General features: G+C 44.7%; 2 protein-coding genes across 4 annotated transcripts; one reads left to right on the top strand and one right to left on the bottom strand.

Moving 5' to 3' along the window:
- The first annotated feature begins 366 nt into the window (after positions 1-366).
- On the top strand, positions 367-9,036 carry SARC_02456 (hypothetical protein). Of its 3 annotated transcripts, none has more exons than XM_014303793.1 (12): positions 367-513; positions 718-858; positions 1,022-1,770; positions 2,176-4,006; positions 4,615-4,767; positions 5,336-5,734; positions 6,079-6,354; positions 6,513-6,593; positions 7,157-7,259; positions 7,492-7,571; positions 7,769-8,041; positions 8,369-9,036. In XM_014303793.1, the coding sequence occupies exons 1-12, from the start codon at positions 436-438 to the stop codon at positions 8,981-8,983; spliced, it is 4,779 nt and encodes a 1,592-aa protein (XP_014159268.1). In that variant the 5' UTR covers positions 367-435; the 3' UTR covers positions 8,984-9,036. The 3 variants fall into 3 exon arrangements, with proteins under 3 accessions (XP_014159268.1, XP_014159266.1, XP_014159267.1); XM_014303791.1 differs by having other exon boundaries at positions 4,612-4,767; XM_014303792.1 differs by lacking the exons at positions 6,513-6,593; positions 7,157-7,259; positions 7,492-7,571; positions 7,769-8,041; positions 8,369-9,036 and adding an exon at positions 6,692-6,993.
- Positions 9,037-10,174: 1,138 nt separating this feature from the next.
- SARC_02455 (hypothetical protein) lies at positions 10,175-13,933 on the bottom strand. Its single transcript, XM_014303790.1, has 4 exons — positions 13,680-13,933; positions 12,805-12,935; positions 11,044-11,185; positions 10,175-10,558 (listed from the first exon to the last, which is right to left on the bottom strand). The coding sequence occupies exons 1-4, from the start codon at positions 13,777-13,779 to the stop codon at positions 10,404-10,406; spliced, it is 528 nt and encodes a 175-aa protein (XP_014159265.1). The 5' UTR covers positions 13,780-13,933; the 3' UTR covers positions 10,175-10,403.
- Between the last annotated feature and the right edge of the window lie 1,204 nt (positions 13,934-15,137).

The raw sequence follows: 15,137 nt of genomic DNA, 5'->3' as shown, positions 1-15,137 counted from the left end.
GATTTGTTTGTTTATTGCTCTCATATACACATATTGATAGAGCGTTTCTGTAGTCGTTTTGCATTATGTATGTGATATGTTTATTATTTTTCGTATCCGTACATATAACCGTGAAACGAGTTTATTTTATGAAGCACATGTGCCGTGATGAATACGCTAAAGGTGTGTTTGTTCGTGCTTTCATTCTGAGCTCCAAAGCAGTAGTACGAAGCCCCTTGCCCCCCAAGTCTCAGCCCCTAAAATTGCCTCTGGCAAGAATAAACAAATGCTGGATCTTGCGAGAAGTACACTTTATCGTAAAATCTTCTCTTTCTCCCCACAAAGGAAGCGACTGTTTTAAAATATTCTCTTCGTCTTCTGATTTTTTTGAAGGTGGAGAGTCTGAGCCGATTTCTCAGCTTCCGCGCTAATGTGTGCGTCTTCAAGGGGAAATGGATGTACGAAGTGACGCTTGTCACTTCAGGTATACAACAGATTGGCTGGGCAACCATCGATTGCATCTTCTCGAACGAGGTACGGTGTATATCCTGCAGGATTAGTGTACCTATCCAGCAGTACATGGGATTCAGACTGGTACAACACTTGTAGTATTCATTCCAATTGGGGCAGTGTTTTGCAATCACAAAAGTTAGTGTGCACCTCAGTTTCCGATTGTGTTCAATTCGACTGTAGGTCATGACCCAAAATTCACAGAAATTCAATCTCAATACCAAACAGCATGGTGTAGGGGACGAGGTCGATTCGTTCTCGTACGATGGCTGCAGGCTAAAGAAATGGAACGTTAAGCCAGAACCATACGGTGAGGCCTGGGTGCAGGGAGACACTCTTGGTATGATGCTGGACTGCGACAATGGCCAGGTATGCTGTCAACAGTGATTAATTTCTGCCATCTGCCATGAGGGTAGATGATACATGTTATATACCCTACTACAGAGTTGCAGAATATTCAAGCAGTCTTTCCGATTACTGCGTATTCTCGGGAATCTACATCGCTGACACGCATACGATTCTTTCCCTCCAGATCTCCTACTGCAGGAATGGCAAGTCTCTGGGCGTAGCCTTCAGTAACATCCGGTGTGGCGAGCGAGGGTTGGCCTTCTTCCCGGCTCTCAGCATGTCACATCTCGAGAAGTGTGACATGAACTTTGGCCACAAGCCATTTCGCTACCCCATGGCTGGGTACAGGCCTCTGCAAGTACAGACGGCCTCGGTGGCGGCGGTGAAGCGGAATTCCGCCGGTAGCAGGGCATTCATGTCTGGCAATGGCAATGGGCCTGGTGGTAGGATGGGGGTCAATGAAGCGGATTTTGTGGACTTGGTGGACCATTCCCGCTGGGGCGAGCCCTGGACTGGTACGGACCTGGGCTCCTATAGTGAAGCTGGTGAGAGGGAGTTGGGCACGTCGCAAGGAGATGTCGCATTTGTACGGTATCTCATGGGTTGTTATAACCGGCTGCTGCTAGGCGATGGACCCAAGGGAAGCCCGCCTACGCATTCCACCATACGATCAACAATTCAAGAGCCGTTTCACCGCGATGTGTTCATTCTGCTGTGCCAGATTATGAATCTGCTAATCCCACTGCTGGTGTCGCCGGTGGTGGTGGAGAGTGTGTTGATACCTTTCCTGCTAGAGAATACACAGGATCAGTCGACGATAGCGGAGTCGGAGGGAGCAAAGAGCAGAATTCAGGAATTTACCGAGTACTTCCTGGTATTTGCAGATGAAGGGGAGCAGCGGGCGGTCGTGGAGTGTGTCTTCAAATGTCTGAGGTAAAGTGAGCAGCTTATTCAATGTCGTGATGTCTGCTTTTTTGTTTGAAATGTTACGCATGTCTCTGTTTGGAAACCTTGCATCTTCAAAAGCGAATATGTATGTATATACATACATCTGTGCCTATATATTCATGTGTGTTTTGTACTCTAAAGATGTGTTTGTAGGTAGCAACCCGCAGAATGACATCCTTCGCCGACCGCCACTCAGACACGCTCATTTTATATCGTGTCGATCTACTCGCCATTGTGATACAGACTGCACTTTCCAGTACCGAGTTCAATACATATGTAATCGGCCTTCTCATACGCCGCGACATCGACAGAGGCTTTTAGCGTTGTGCAGAATTCGCCCCAATCTAGTTTCTCAGATGTTAAATGCAAGTATTTCTATTGTTTTTGCAGTAATAAGACGAGGTCCGGTTCAGATTTATTCCAAAATTATCTGAACAAGAAATCATGCGGACACGGAGGTGGGGACGAGGACTCCGACCAGGCCAGTAGTAATGCATCAAGCACACAAAACGTTGCTAATAGAGCGCCTTCGGTAGTGACGGATGAAGACATGTTAACTGAGACAGACCAGTCGCCTAGTGCACAGTACACAGCGATAGGTGCACTAGCCCTGGCGTGGCGGCTGTTGAGCAATCGTACCATACTATCTATCCTTCAACGGAGCCGAGCCTTCCAGGATATATTGGGGGGGCTTCTGTCGTCATGGCAACCCAGCACGGCCGATCTCCAGCAGATTTACACGTCGGATGTGTGCACATCTCAAACATGTAAGCTGAGGCGAGACGCCGACAACGAGATCAATCTGCACTTCACAGGGCAACACGGCACATCCCTTTGCGCCAACCAGTGTGAGGGCCAGTGCGCCCGAGAACGCGCGCAGCAGAAGTGGAAGCAGGACGCAGAGACCTACCACAACATTCACCATGCCCACATGGTGCGCCTGTGCAAGCTGTTCCTGATGGACGATGCTCCGCTGGCCGACTCGTTCCAGCGCAACTTCAAGTCTTGGTCGCGACAGGGTCCAAACAGTGCAGCCACCACTCCCAACGGGCCTCATGTGTCCTCGCCCATGCCATATCTGTCTCGGGACAGACCACCCCCGCACCCCATGACCACCATATCCCCTTTAATGGCTCCATTGGGTATGTCTACTGTGGTACCTCTACAACGCCGCTCGTTGGAAGGCACACCCTCAGCAGCTACACCCGTCTCCTCCCTAAGCAGGACAGGCTACATGAGCCCTTTCCCCGGAAGCCCGCTAGATGGGCCATTGCGTACAGCTGCCGGTACAGACCCAGCAGCTTACTTAGCCGAACCCGCCGTGCTAGGCGAAGACCCCGAGAATGCCCTATTGTCCTCGGCCGTGTCCTCTGCAAGCGGGGCCTATCAGCGGATTCGAGACGCCATACGGAGGCGCAGCATCGGGTTCACGCCCACAGACGACGACCCGGTACAAACGAGTCCGCCCATGGATCCAGCGTCTTCCGAACTCATACCGTCACTGTCTGGCGAGACGTTCAGCCCCCAACCCACGAGCACTCTCGCGGCTGCGTTCGCACTCACCCCCACACCCCACGATGCCACTGCCACAGCCACCATTGCACGGTCCGTCTCGCCTGTACTGCCACCCGGACGTGCCTTGGCCAACACGTCGGCGCCAGCGCTGCCCAGGATACGGTCCGCGAGTGCGGCTGCGAACGTACGGCGAGGGTCGAGTGCCAGTGCAAGTAGCAGTGGTGGTACGCGAACGGCTCTGACGCCCTCTGTGGTAGACAGTGATCGGACGCCCATCAGCCCACAGTCGGTGATGGTGGCGTGGTTGAAGGAGCATGTGCGCTTGCTAATGAAACGGCGCAGACACACGGAGACGGTAGTGGCGGCGGGGCTGAGCGACTCGTCTCTGGACGAGAATCTGTTCTTCGCACTATTAACCATCTACAAGGACTCTACTTATACCGCCGAGGGCGAAGCAAGCTCGAACGGTATTAAGACGGACACAGAGACAGCCGGGATGGCGCTTGACCTCTTAGCCACGTTCTCGTCGGACATCCCCGAGTTCCAGAATCTGGATCGGATTGGGGGCAGCTTCGAGCATGTGCGCAAAACAGAGTATGGCGAGGTGGAGACGGAGGAGGATGCAGACGAGCTCAACGACCAGAGCGAACTCATGGATTTGGATGGCAGCGACGACGACGAGGAGGACGATGCCATGATGGACGAGGTAAGTATATGCATGGTGTTTATTGGCAAGTATATCCAAGTTTCATGGTTGCTTGGGTTTGGTTTCGGGCGTCATCGGCGTATAGTATAGTGGAATTGGTTGGGGAAAGGCAAAGGGATTTGTTTTTTTGCATGTACAAATGTGCACTTTGGGTTAAGGGACTCGAAGTAAGCGAATGGCTTGTCGTAGTTGACGCCCTATACGGAAAGACTTGTCATTGAATACTCTCACAAATGAGTGAATGACGGCAGATATTTTGTGAACTAGCATGCTTCCAATATTCACAGAAAATGTCAGGCGTTTATAAACTTGCGAGTGACGACTACAAATATGTCAGCCAAAGCGATGTGTGTCAATATATGCATGTCCCTTTTTCCGTCTGGTGCGATTCCAATTTGAATGTGTCTACGCCCCCCAAGTTCAGTCTGTAGTTGTACATGCATTCTAGGTGCTGCTTTCAGTGATATAAACGTAAACTTGACATCGAAGGTAAACTATATATGCTTGGCACAACACTTCTCCACATGACTTTTAATATTGCACTTGACCTCAGTGCACAGTATCCTGTTAAATTTCATATCCTAATCCCACCATTCGTTTCTCAGCAGCCCGACCCGTTACGGAGCACAAGGAGTGGCAGTGGCCTGTCCATACAACGATCGCACAAACCAGCTCACGCGCGGTCAGATGCAGACGGTGAAACGAACCTGAAAGTGGACTGGAAAGTCCTGATACTGCATATCATAGTTGTCCTCTTCCAGGTGAGTAAAGAGACTGTCAGTTCTGTGTTGGTACTGATTTGGGATCATCTGCCTGCGTTGGGCAGCGTATCTGATGCCAGAATTGGGTTCTTTCGTACCCTCATTTTAGTTTTACTTGAGTCGCCTTTATTGCTAAGTTTATGATTGTTTAGTAGGAACAATATATTGACGTCCTTAGTTTAATTTCGAGATGTAAAAAGCTTGATATGCTGTACTTTCGCGGCTGGGTTGCAGGTCTATCGGTGTGGCTGATGAAAGTATTATCTATTCTCGCTGTGATTTGTTACTTTGTATATATATCTGAGGATGAAATATTTTAACTATATTGCAAGACATTTACCTTTGAAGGGAATTCGCCTTTTACGGGCTTGCTATCATTTCAAGTATCATTCTCCTGGCTGTACCTAGAGCATATGAAACTCTGAGGGAGAATATATATATCCCCCGATGAGAATTCAAATGTACGTTTAATTCGCGCCCATCTCTTTCTTCTTCAGAGTGCTCGTTTGTCACCTTGTGCCTGAGTCATGAATACTTTTAAACCTTCGAATATGCACTCACCTTACAGCACGCCGTGAGTGGACGATATCAACAAATCGACTGCAACACCAAATACATAAACGTCACCTTAGCCAAGCTGCATAAATTACGGCAATCTCTTTCCCGTAATCCAAGCGAGAGCAACAGTAATAACAACAGCAACAGCAATGGCAACAACACCAAAATTACCAACAACGACAACAACAACAGAACGCCCTCTGCGTGTTGCTGCTGTGCGTGCTCAGACCACACAAGCATCGATGAATCTCCGCCAAAGACTTACTGGGCGGCCGCTGACACTCTGTTGCTGAAAGACATCTCCAAACACCTCCGAATGCGCAGCTGGCAGCATGATCTGTTGCTGCATCCCGCGAGGAGGGCCGGCGCGATTTACTTCTATACACATCTCCTGACACTGCTGGGCAAGGTGAGTTGCATGCATCTCTGTTTATACGTCTATGTTTCAGTGTTGTTCTGGTGCGGGAGGAGCTATGCCGGCTCTGATACTTTTGGGGTAAGGTGCGTCGTTGGATGTTTCTCTATTTGTATGTCTACTTTTTTGTGTTGTTATGAGAGCTATATTCCACCCAGCTTATCATGGAGGTACATTGCAAACGATAGTGTTCTCATTCGGTACGAAATTAGTATCATCAGGCTGTTAAATTGTATATTTCAACTTGCAGTTGTCAAAGTCCTCTCAAACAAAACCAGCTTCCGAAGTGGAGACTATTATCAATCTGTACATATTCCTACACCCCATCCCTGACGCAGTTGTCGGCGAGTAGGTTCTTTACATACATTCCTGAGATATACGCCGAGTGCAGCATCAGCTCGTACAGAGCACTGGCCTCTTCAATTGGGCACACATTAATTCAAGACCAAAGGGTGGCCGACTGCACGCGCATACTATTGCGGTATTCTCTCAACTTCAGAAATAGTCCGGTTACATCACCTAGTCTGAGGGAGATGATGCTCAAGTGTATAGGGTTCAGTCTAAGCCGAAGCGGCTATCGAGAGCTCTGTGAGCGGGATGAAGTGATGCGAGAGGTATGCCAAGACCTTGTCTTGTCCTTCGTTCTGACTGCGTACACATACACTCGTGCATCCAGGCTTCAGTTGAGATCACATGTTTGCTATTCCAATCAGCTACCCTCGTTTTGCTCGCTCAATCGTGTCATCGTTTAATTGACCCAATCACTTTTCAGCTGTTGGTCAAACGAATGTTGGAAAGCTTCAAAACGCGGCTCTGGATACTGATAACGCCTATATTCATTCGGTTCTACTTCGTAAGTAATATACTCGCCTGATCGTGTTTCACAGCTCGTGACTATTAATATTTTTTACATTTTGCGTACGTCCATCAACTCTACTATGCGAGTCACAGTGTCGGTTGAATCTGCTCTAGGGTTGTCTGTTCGGTACACTAGTGACCTCCTACTTCACAGCATGTGATTCGCTTCAGACGAAACTCAAAACACGGAAATGAACGCAATGAACGCCAATTAATTCAATGGGGTAGAGTTTGAGCCATAAGATGTATCTCGAGCACATGGGATGGTGAAATATTTCGGTGAAGGAAAAATCATTATTGGTGCCTACAGGGTCAATTTCGATACGCTGAATCATGCCAATGATGGCCCTGTCTCGTGCTACCAGAGTTGATTTGCATTCCCCGTTTATTTCGCTTGGACTCTTATCAATGTGATTGTTAAAGTCCGTTTGAAATGGAACTATTGTTCATTCCGATGTGTGGCATTGTTGAATACGAATAGCAAGCCAGTTCACACTTAAGGGTCATAGTTTCTTACTCACTCGTTTGGAACACTCAAAAATAAACACTCCCTCGCAGGGAGAAACCATGTCAGACCTCGATGAATGGATAGACAGCGAACAAAGCTGTGAGAGTGCTGTATACCAGACTTGTTTCGCGGAAACGTGCGCAAACACCCCAGGTATTCTTTTTGCTGTTACTATAGATACTTTCTACTTTTACAATTGCCATTCACCATTTTAGCACCTTCTGTGTCCGATTGTATTTTGATTTGCGTCGGTTTACCGAAGATCAGAGGTAACATAAGTACTTCAATTGGTATCCTGCTCAGAGACAGAATCATTTATCTATGAAGCATGACTACGCGCGCGCTCACAAAATCAAACCACTGCATTTATCTACAATTAACTCAGCCTTGGCTGTTGAATTTGCCAACCACACATTTAATCACTGCAATTGGGCTGTATCGGAACTCTGCGTTTCTCTCCAATCGGTATGTTTCCTCGGCAGTGGCCGTAGCATTGCTTTGCCATGTGTGTGTCTATCGGATTGCTTGTGACGTGTAGTCTAACTCCTGCACCTTCATCAGTATCCACAACAATTCGCATGATGTATCAATTATTTGTATGTCTGTAATCATAGTGTGCTTATCATGTCTCGTGCCTGCGACTCGTCCTCGCAATACCCCAGGCCATGAAACGGCTGCAAACAGGCCAGTACTATGAGCTGCAGGACTGCCGAAGTCTGCAGGAACAGACCCAGCGATCCATGGTGTTCTCCGAGCTGACGCTGAGTTTGTTCCGCCTACTGGAGATGACCTCGCGCGATGCCACATCGGTCTTCACCACTATCGGCGGTGTGGCGACGATTCAACTGGTGGAATTGGTGGCCCAACTGATCAGCCGCGCGATCCGCTTCGAAGGACTCGAGGACCCGGATATCAAAGCAGTGATAGTAAATCAAGTGAGTAGTTCGGTGTTGAATCAACGTTCAAGAGTATTTGAGAGTTAATGTTTTCTCTCGTTTGTATGTAATGGCAACGTTAGATTTCTTCATTTTCGATGTGATGGGGAGCTGTGTGGATATATGGGTTTGTGCTGATTTGCACACCTGCACTGATCGTCCGATGGTTTGTGAAATGCCAATTTCGTTACCCGCAGGGCACTCGAATTGGCTTTTCAATATCAATTCTGTACTTCCGCGGTTAACGCTCGCTTCGCCAGAACTCTTGCTTGGACTTGCGCTAAATATTTTTGTTCTATACCTTCCCTTTTCTCTGTGGCTATTCAGTTCCCAGCGCTTCTGAAGCTCAATCAGGAGACCATTTTCACAGTCGTCGTCCGATGTCTGCTGAATATGCATACGTCGGCAGCTACAGGCGGTGGTAAAGACCCCAAGTCCATCAGTATCATCGATGCGATCGTCACGTACGATACAGCTTTCGCCAAGACACTAGCGGGTCTCCTGCAAGTCCGATTAGATACCGGCTCGGCCTATGGCCAGGTCGATGAGAATGAGCCATCGAATGAGGATGCTATGGACGTCGGGGTGGTAGCTTCAAATGGTTCGCATAAGGATGGTGGGTACAGTACACCCGGTGGTATACAAGTCGATCCATTACTGGATAGCAGCGAACATGGAGCCCATGCAACCGTGGATGCAGACAAACTACGCTCGTTTATTAGTGACCTGAATGACGCGCGGGTGCAGTTGGAGGCCAAAGGATTGGCAGAGGATGAAGATGACGAGGACACGTGCTCGATTTGCTACACATATCCGCTCAGTGCAACGTTTTTGCCGTGCAGGCACCAGTCGTGTCACCAGTGTATAACTCGGCACCTGCTGAATTCGAAGGAGTGTTTCTTCTGCAAAGAGCTAATCACAAGTATCGAGCACCTAACGTGACTGGGTACTGTGCTATTAAAATTAAATTCGATTAATAAAAAAATATTCTGCTATTTCGAACAAAGGGCTATGATAAAAAGGTTTTGCAAAGCTGGTAAGCCATTTTAACAACCTATACTGTTGTATCTCCCTCTCAGTATGTATAAGCAGCTACTTCAGCACGAAATTTTTGTGACTATCGGCAAATTGTAGTACTCTCTCGATGTGTCGTGTCAATATAGGATGTTTTATTAGTGTCCATAATTTGGGCTGTGAATCTACATCTGCAGAGTGACCATTCACAAAGTGAGACAGTGACGAATGTACTTCGGGAGAACATATATATATATCCTTCAAGGTCTTCTTATATTCCTTATAGGGATGTAGACCTCAACGGCATCACTTCACAATAGTATTGTTATGAGGCACGAAGATACACTGATTGTTGGTGACACTTGTGTATACTGGGACTCACCTGGGATGTATTCTGAAAGCAGGTTTGGGTGTGAATGTCGCCTTTGTGTAATTTGTCGCCCAAACCAGGGGATATATATACTGCTGCTGTGTGTACGAGATTTTGAGCCAGTGTGTTAGCAGTATTTTTGTCCATTCTTTATCCGATGCTTTCTAATATAATAGACTATTCAAAGAGAATTTGCGAATTCGTGGCTAAACCCATAATACAGAGTAGACTATGCTCAGTCTTTTTTGAAAAAACGGCAGGTGATACATTTCCGCTTGTATCCTATGTACCGCAGTATGTATTTCTGCCTTGGCACTAAGGATGATGTATTTCTGCTTCCGTTTTGAAACCGTTGCACATTGCAGTGATACTATTAAGATGTTTATCACGAGACAGGTTTCTGGTTTTAAACCACCTGATTGAAAATACTACGCATATTTTAACGACAAATTGCCTTCCTAAGGATCGAAGGATTTCAAAGAATCAGTTGCACTAAATGAGCTGACAGAACCAATTAGGATATCTTTAAGGTATCATTTAACATACAGCTTTCATAAATGTCCATTGCGCATCGCCGCAATCAGTAATGTGTTTATATTGGCTGGTTTTATTTTGTGAGCACCTCTTTTACCACATATTTTGCACCACACATCTTGCACTTGCTTGAATTTTTTCCTGACAACTTCAAGTGACAACAAGCATACGCGAAATTGAACATGAATAAGTAAGCGTATTCAAAGTAACAAAAGCACATTTGCAGAACGATATTGCTCGATTGTTTTTTTATTAACCGCAATTTAAATTCGTGGTGGAACAATCGCCACCATGGCTAGGCAAGTCAGCGTCCATGCAATATGGCAAACTAGCAAGCAACTGCATGAACGATGCAACTACATTCATGTCTCCGTTTTCTCCCAGACGTCAAAATCCCGCAGTCGTCCTTACGCCCCACGAAGCAGGACTAAAGCGCTGCGCTATTTATAGTTCGGTGTGCTTGTGCTTCAGATCGTTGACCATCTTCACGAAGTCAGCTTTCTCGGCGCAGCCGTTGCACTTCTCGCCCCAGTTGGCAAGTACCTTCTTCAGCTCCTTGATCTTCAGCTTGGCTGGGTTCGACAGATCGATTTCCTTGTCTGCAGTGAGATAATTACATAATAATGATATGGTAAGGAGACGATAGACGATGTGCTAAACAATACTTTAATACATTTGATCAAAGTATTTTGATCAAATCAAGCAACCCGCAATAAAGCAGTAACGCACTTGTATAAATAATTATAAGGTGAAACGAAGAAGAAGCCCTGTAACGAAATAGCACAACGTCATCGTACTCCGTCAGGGGAAACACGAGACATTCAGCAGAATTAGGAGCGTATCGCGACTACAATACGCATAGATTCCCCAAAGAATAGCCCCATCGCATGACACCACAGCGCAGGCACAACCTAATGACACTGCAATAGCATCACTGTAATTAACATGTCACGTCTTATGCATTTGCGTCAGTTAGGGCATTCGTATATGCAAGTTGGCCAGCCTAAGCCACGAAGAAGATTATCTGGTGGGTGATATATATATGCCAAAGATAACTCTGCCCATAGCACACGACCGTGCATACCGTAAGCAAGCTCGCAGATGGCCGAGTTGGTCTTCTTGAGCTTCTCGCAGATACGGGCTGGCGGTAGGTTGTTGTGTAGAGGTACAGACACATCCTTAATCGTCTTAGTTGCACTGGCCTCCAACCCACCGATGAGATAGCACTGTGGCAATGAGGAAGGGGAGGCAATCGCATGAGCACACGATGGTCCGTATATTGAAATTTCATAACTGAGAATACTTAGAGAAATAAGAATAAGAAGTCGCCTGTGATAAGTGAACATCGTAGCGTTGCGAGTATTCGCAAAAACACACTCCAATAAGATGGAATGTGGTGCGGTAAAGGGAAACGCAAATGTACTGAATGCCTGATAGAAACATTTCACTGCTGATGAGCGGAAGCTCGTGTAGAAAATGCCCCTCAAATACGAGTTGTAGTTGATATGCCTATGTGTGAGTTTTAATTGTACCTCAACGAAGGGGTATCGGAAAATCACCCATGTAGACGTTTATGGTGCGTGTACGCAAAAGCGGTTGTATTGCCATCATATACACGCAGAGACCCTGTGCACATATTGATACGCTTATTATGGGACAGTATGAAGCAAAATTTACTCAACCAAGCATACGATGGCTGCCTTTTGATTTTTACATAATAATGCAATCCTAGTAGAAGATCACAACCTTTGGATTTGTCCTCCAAGGTATCGAACGTGACAGAATAAATGCAAAAATATCTTCCCAACCCAGACATTATTCGTGGGTAAGTGCGTGTGTGCAGAGGACAGAGCTAACAGTGATGTATATGAGCTTTGCGCTTTATGCCACTTGAAAGCATCTTGCAACAGATGATATATATACATACAACAAAGCAATATACATTAAATTGAAACTCGTCTTTGAAGTTTGTGTGCAGCAGAGATTTTGAATTTCCATTCATGAATACGTTTGTCAACCCGACTTCGCTCGAGATGGACATCATGCAAGTCACTCCGTCATGTGTAAGTATTCAAATCAAATCGATAAATGGTTGTCGCAGACACTGCAGAGACACGCGCGTGATTTTGTGCATTAATACATTGCATCAAGTAAATGTGTCTTCCGTACGGTTATGCAAAAAGAATGCTGCCCCTTACGGTTATGAACGAGAAGAAAAATGTATAAATATATAAATATATAGATACAAATACAAATACATATATATATATAATATAATATAATACATATATATATGTATATGTATATATTTGATATACATATATATGTATGCGTATATATGTGTCTATATATAATATATATATATATATATATATGTGTGTGTGTGTGTGTGTGCGTTTGTGTGAGTGCGTGTGTGTGTGTATTTGTGTATGTGTGTTTGCTCGCGTCTGTGTGTGTGTGCGTTTGTGTATGTGTGTTTGCGCGCGTTTGTGTGTGTTTGTGTGTGTGAGAGAGAGTAGAGTGTGTGTATGCATATATATATATATATATATATATGTATGTATATATATTTGTATATATACATATACATATACATATACGTATATATTTACGTATATACATACGCAAATATATATATATATATATATATATATATATATATATATATATATATTGTGTGTGTGTGTGTTTGTGTGTTTTATACATATATATATATTGTGTGTGTGTGTTTTATATTTATATATATATATATATATATAGAAGTAGTAGCACCCACTTATGTCGACGAGTAGCATTCTACATAAAATTGACAGGCGAACAATCCAACAATCAACAGTCGACTTACAAATCTTTCTTCCTTGTTTCCATGGGGATGCGCTTCACACCATTCCTTTATGTAGGTTTCGTAACTGTCCACTGTTTTCTTCTGCTCACTTGTAACTTCGGATTTAAGCTTTGTCAAACTTCCGATGCAGACTGCAGTTGATACAATATAGGCAGGGTGTAAGGATTAAGCAAGTCAAAATGATGCTTGAAGCGCTGAATGTAAATCTATAAGACCGACAACTTCTTGGCCAAAATATTCGGGGGAAATGATACATCATATTGCAAAATCAGTAAAAAGTGAATTTGATACCACAGTGGACGCCCATCAAACATCGCTATTTTTGGTCGAGGAATCGAATAATATAATAACTCGCGAGACTTTATGACACAAAATACCCATATAACGATACTGCTAGGTACGAATACCATCACCTATAGCACATACATATACAGTCGTTGTCTTAAAATTCATCCACTCAGACGCTACAAATCCACGCTTGGGCAAGGTTGGGTACGACTGCCAGTACTAGCGCATACAAATAAAGCCGATACATAAAGGTACACGCACTCACCACTAATTCTGACGCGGATATCCACACTCAGACACGGTTAGGTACATGTACTACCACCTATAATATATACATAGGATTTATATCTAGTCAAGCTATTCGCCCCGACGACAGTGGTGGGTGCAGAAGCAGAGCAGCATGCAGCATATTGCACGGATAACAACAGACTATCCTATAATGTACTGACACATCTTTTGCGATCGGTGTGTGGATATAGGTACTCTCGCAGGAAGCTAGGCTTTTGTTGCAAAATCCGTGAAGTATACCTGGTGGAAACAGATTTAACACATTTTCCTGGCGTGTACTGACATATTGTATCACATACCATCACACTCTCCTTCCTTCAGTTTTGCGTCGGCGACGGAGACAAGCAGCAGCACGCACACGGCGACTAACATGCATACAGAACGGCATACAGACATCATACTGTATTATAATAGGGTTGCTGGAGTGTGGATAACGAAGAGAACTAACTATTTGGTGACAAAGTATATGTGATTAGCGCTATAGAGCGCGTTCCATTTATATATGCTACAGTAGACTGAAGAGGGTCCGAAGCCAAACGATCTCTCATAACACTTTGGACTCTATTAATTTTCACTTCTGTTCCGATCTTTGTTTTGAATTGACATTTTTCACCGCAAAAAAAATGTACACGAGAGGATACAAGTGAAAAATACAGTGTCAAATTACAATGGCTTCTGCTGGACATGTTCTCTCGACAGAATTCAGTACAAAAATTGATTTACTACATAGACAAATGTCGCAAATCGAGCGAACCCTGAAAATAATGGTCATCGCTTTCGAACGACTTTTTCTTTCCAAAAATATAATTCACATGGGGATATGGAAAGATCCGATCTATTTACTTCTCCGAATCGAGGCTACATACGATATGATGGTATAAAATCTATTTTCAAGAACTTGTAGTTCTGAGACTTCTGAACTCGAGTTCAGGTCAATAGTGTGCATAACCTTTTGAGTTGTGAGTTGTGAGTTGTGAGTTGTGAGTGTCTACAATGGCGTCTACAATGACTTCTATAGCAGATGCGGTGCCAGATAATGCGAACCAAATGAAGCGTAAACAAGTTAAAGGCGCTGAGAAGGCTGGATCACAGAAAACCCTTAAGATGGAGAACAGTGATTCCGTTACTATTGAGCGACCGGATGAACCTATAGTGGACAGCAGTGGCTATCTATTTGTGAAACTAGACGACTTACCTACCCTCCGACAAAGTATAAGGGACTATCACCAGGCAGAAACACCCCAGCTGAAGGGCACAATTCTGTTATCCCCCGAGGGAGTTAATATCCGTCTATCAGGTAGGACATTTTATACGTGCGAAATCAAGGTCTGTATAATCAGATATACAGTTCATATTTATCTGGATGTGTTGTGTGTGTTAATGGAAAACACTCGTAGATAAGAGATTTTTGTGCTATGAATTTGGATGTCGCCTTCTCAGTGCGATTTCTGCTCCTATATTACAGTTTGTGAAATCAGCCAATGCATTCATATGCCATGATTAAGGGTGTCAGAAGAACTAGACATATTCAAAAGATAATCAGATGCACCTCGGAGTAATACGTAGTTGATTTCGATCGATTATAGATCCTTGAAGTGAACGATCATATATATATATATATGTGTGTGTGTGTGTGTGTGAGAGAGTGTATATATATATATATATATATATATATATGTGTGTGTGTGTGTGTGTGTGTGTGTGTGTGTAGTGTGTATATATATATATATATATATGTATGTAGTTGTAGTTAGTGT

This window comes from Sphaeroforma arctica (genome assembly GCF_001186125.1).
Source record: "Sphaeroforma arctica JP610 unplaced genomic scaffold supercont1.110, whole genome shotgun sequence".
Lineage (NCBI taxonomy): Eukaryota > Ichthyosporea > Ichthyophonida > Sphaeroforma > Sphaeroforma arctica.
Note: the sequence above shows the minus strand (reverse complement) of the source record. Positions and strands in the feature narration are given on the sequence as shown.

What these genes read in the sequence shown, in the direction of transcription:
- SARC_02456 (XM_014303791.1), top strand. Translation starts at nt 436, where the DNA reads ATGTACGAAGTGACGCTTGTCACTTCAGGTATACAACAGATTGGCTGG. An exon ending in ACGATGCCATGATGGACGAG is followed by an intron (nt 4,007 to 4,611) that starts GTAAGTATATGC and finishes TTCGTTTCTCAG; the next exon opens with CAGCCCGACCCGTTACGGAG. An exon ending in TATTCATTCGGTTCTACTTC is followed by an intron (nt 6,594 to 7,156) that starts GTAAGTAATATA and finishes ACTCCCTCGCAG; the next exon opens with GGAGAAACCATGTCAGACCT.
- SARC_02455 (XM_014303790.1), bottom strand. Translation starts at nt 13,779, where the DNA reads ATGATGTCTGTATGCCGTTCTGTATGCATGTTAGTCGCCGTGTGCGTG. An exon ending in GAAGGAAGGAGAGTGTGATG is followed by an intron (nt 12,936 to 13,679) that starts GTATGTGATACA and finishes TATCAACTGCAG; the next exon opens with TCTGCATCGGAAGTTTGACA. An exon ending in GAAACAAGGAAGAAAGATTT is followed by an intron (nt 11,186 to 12,804) that starts GTAAGTCGACTG and finishes TCATTGCCACAG; the next exon opens with TGCTATCTCATCGGTGGGTT.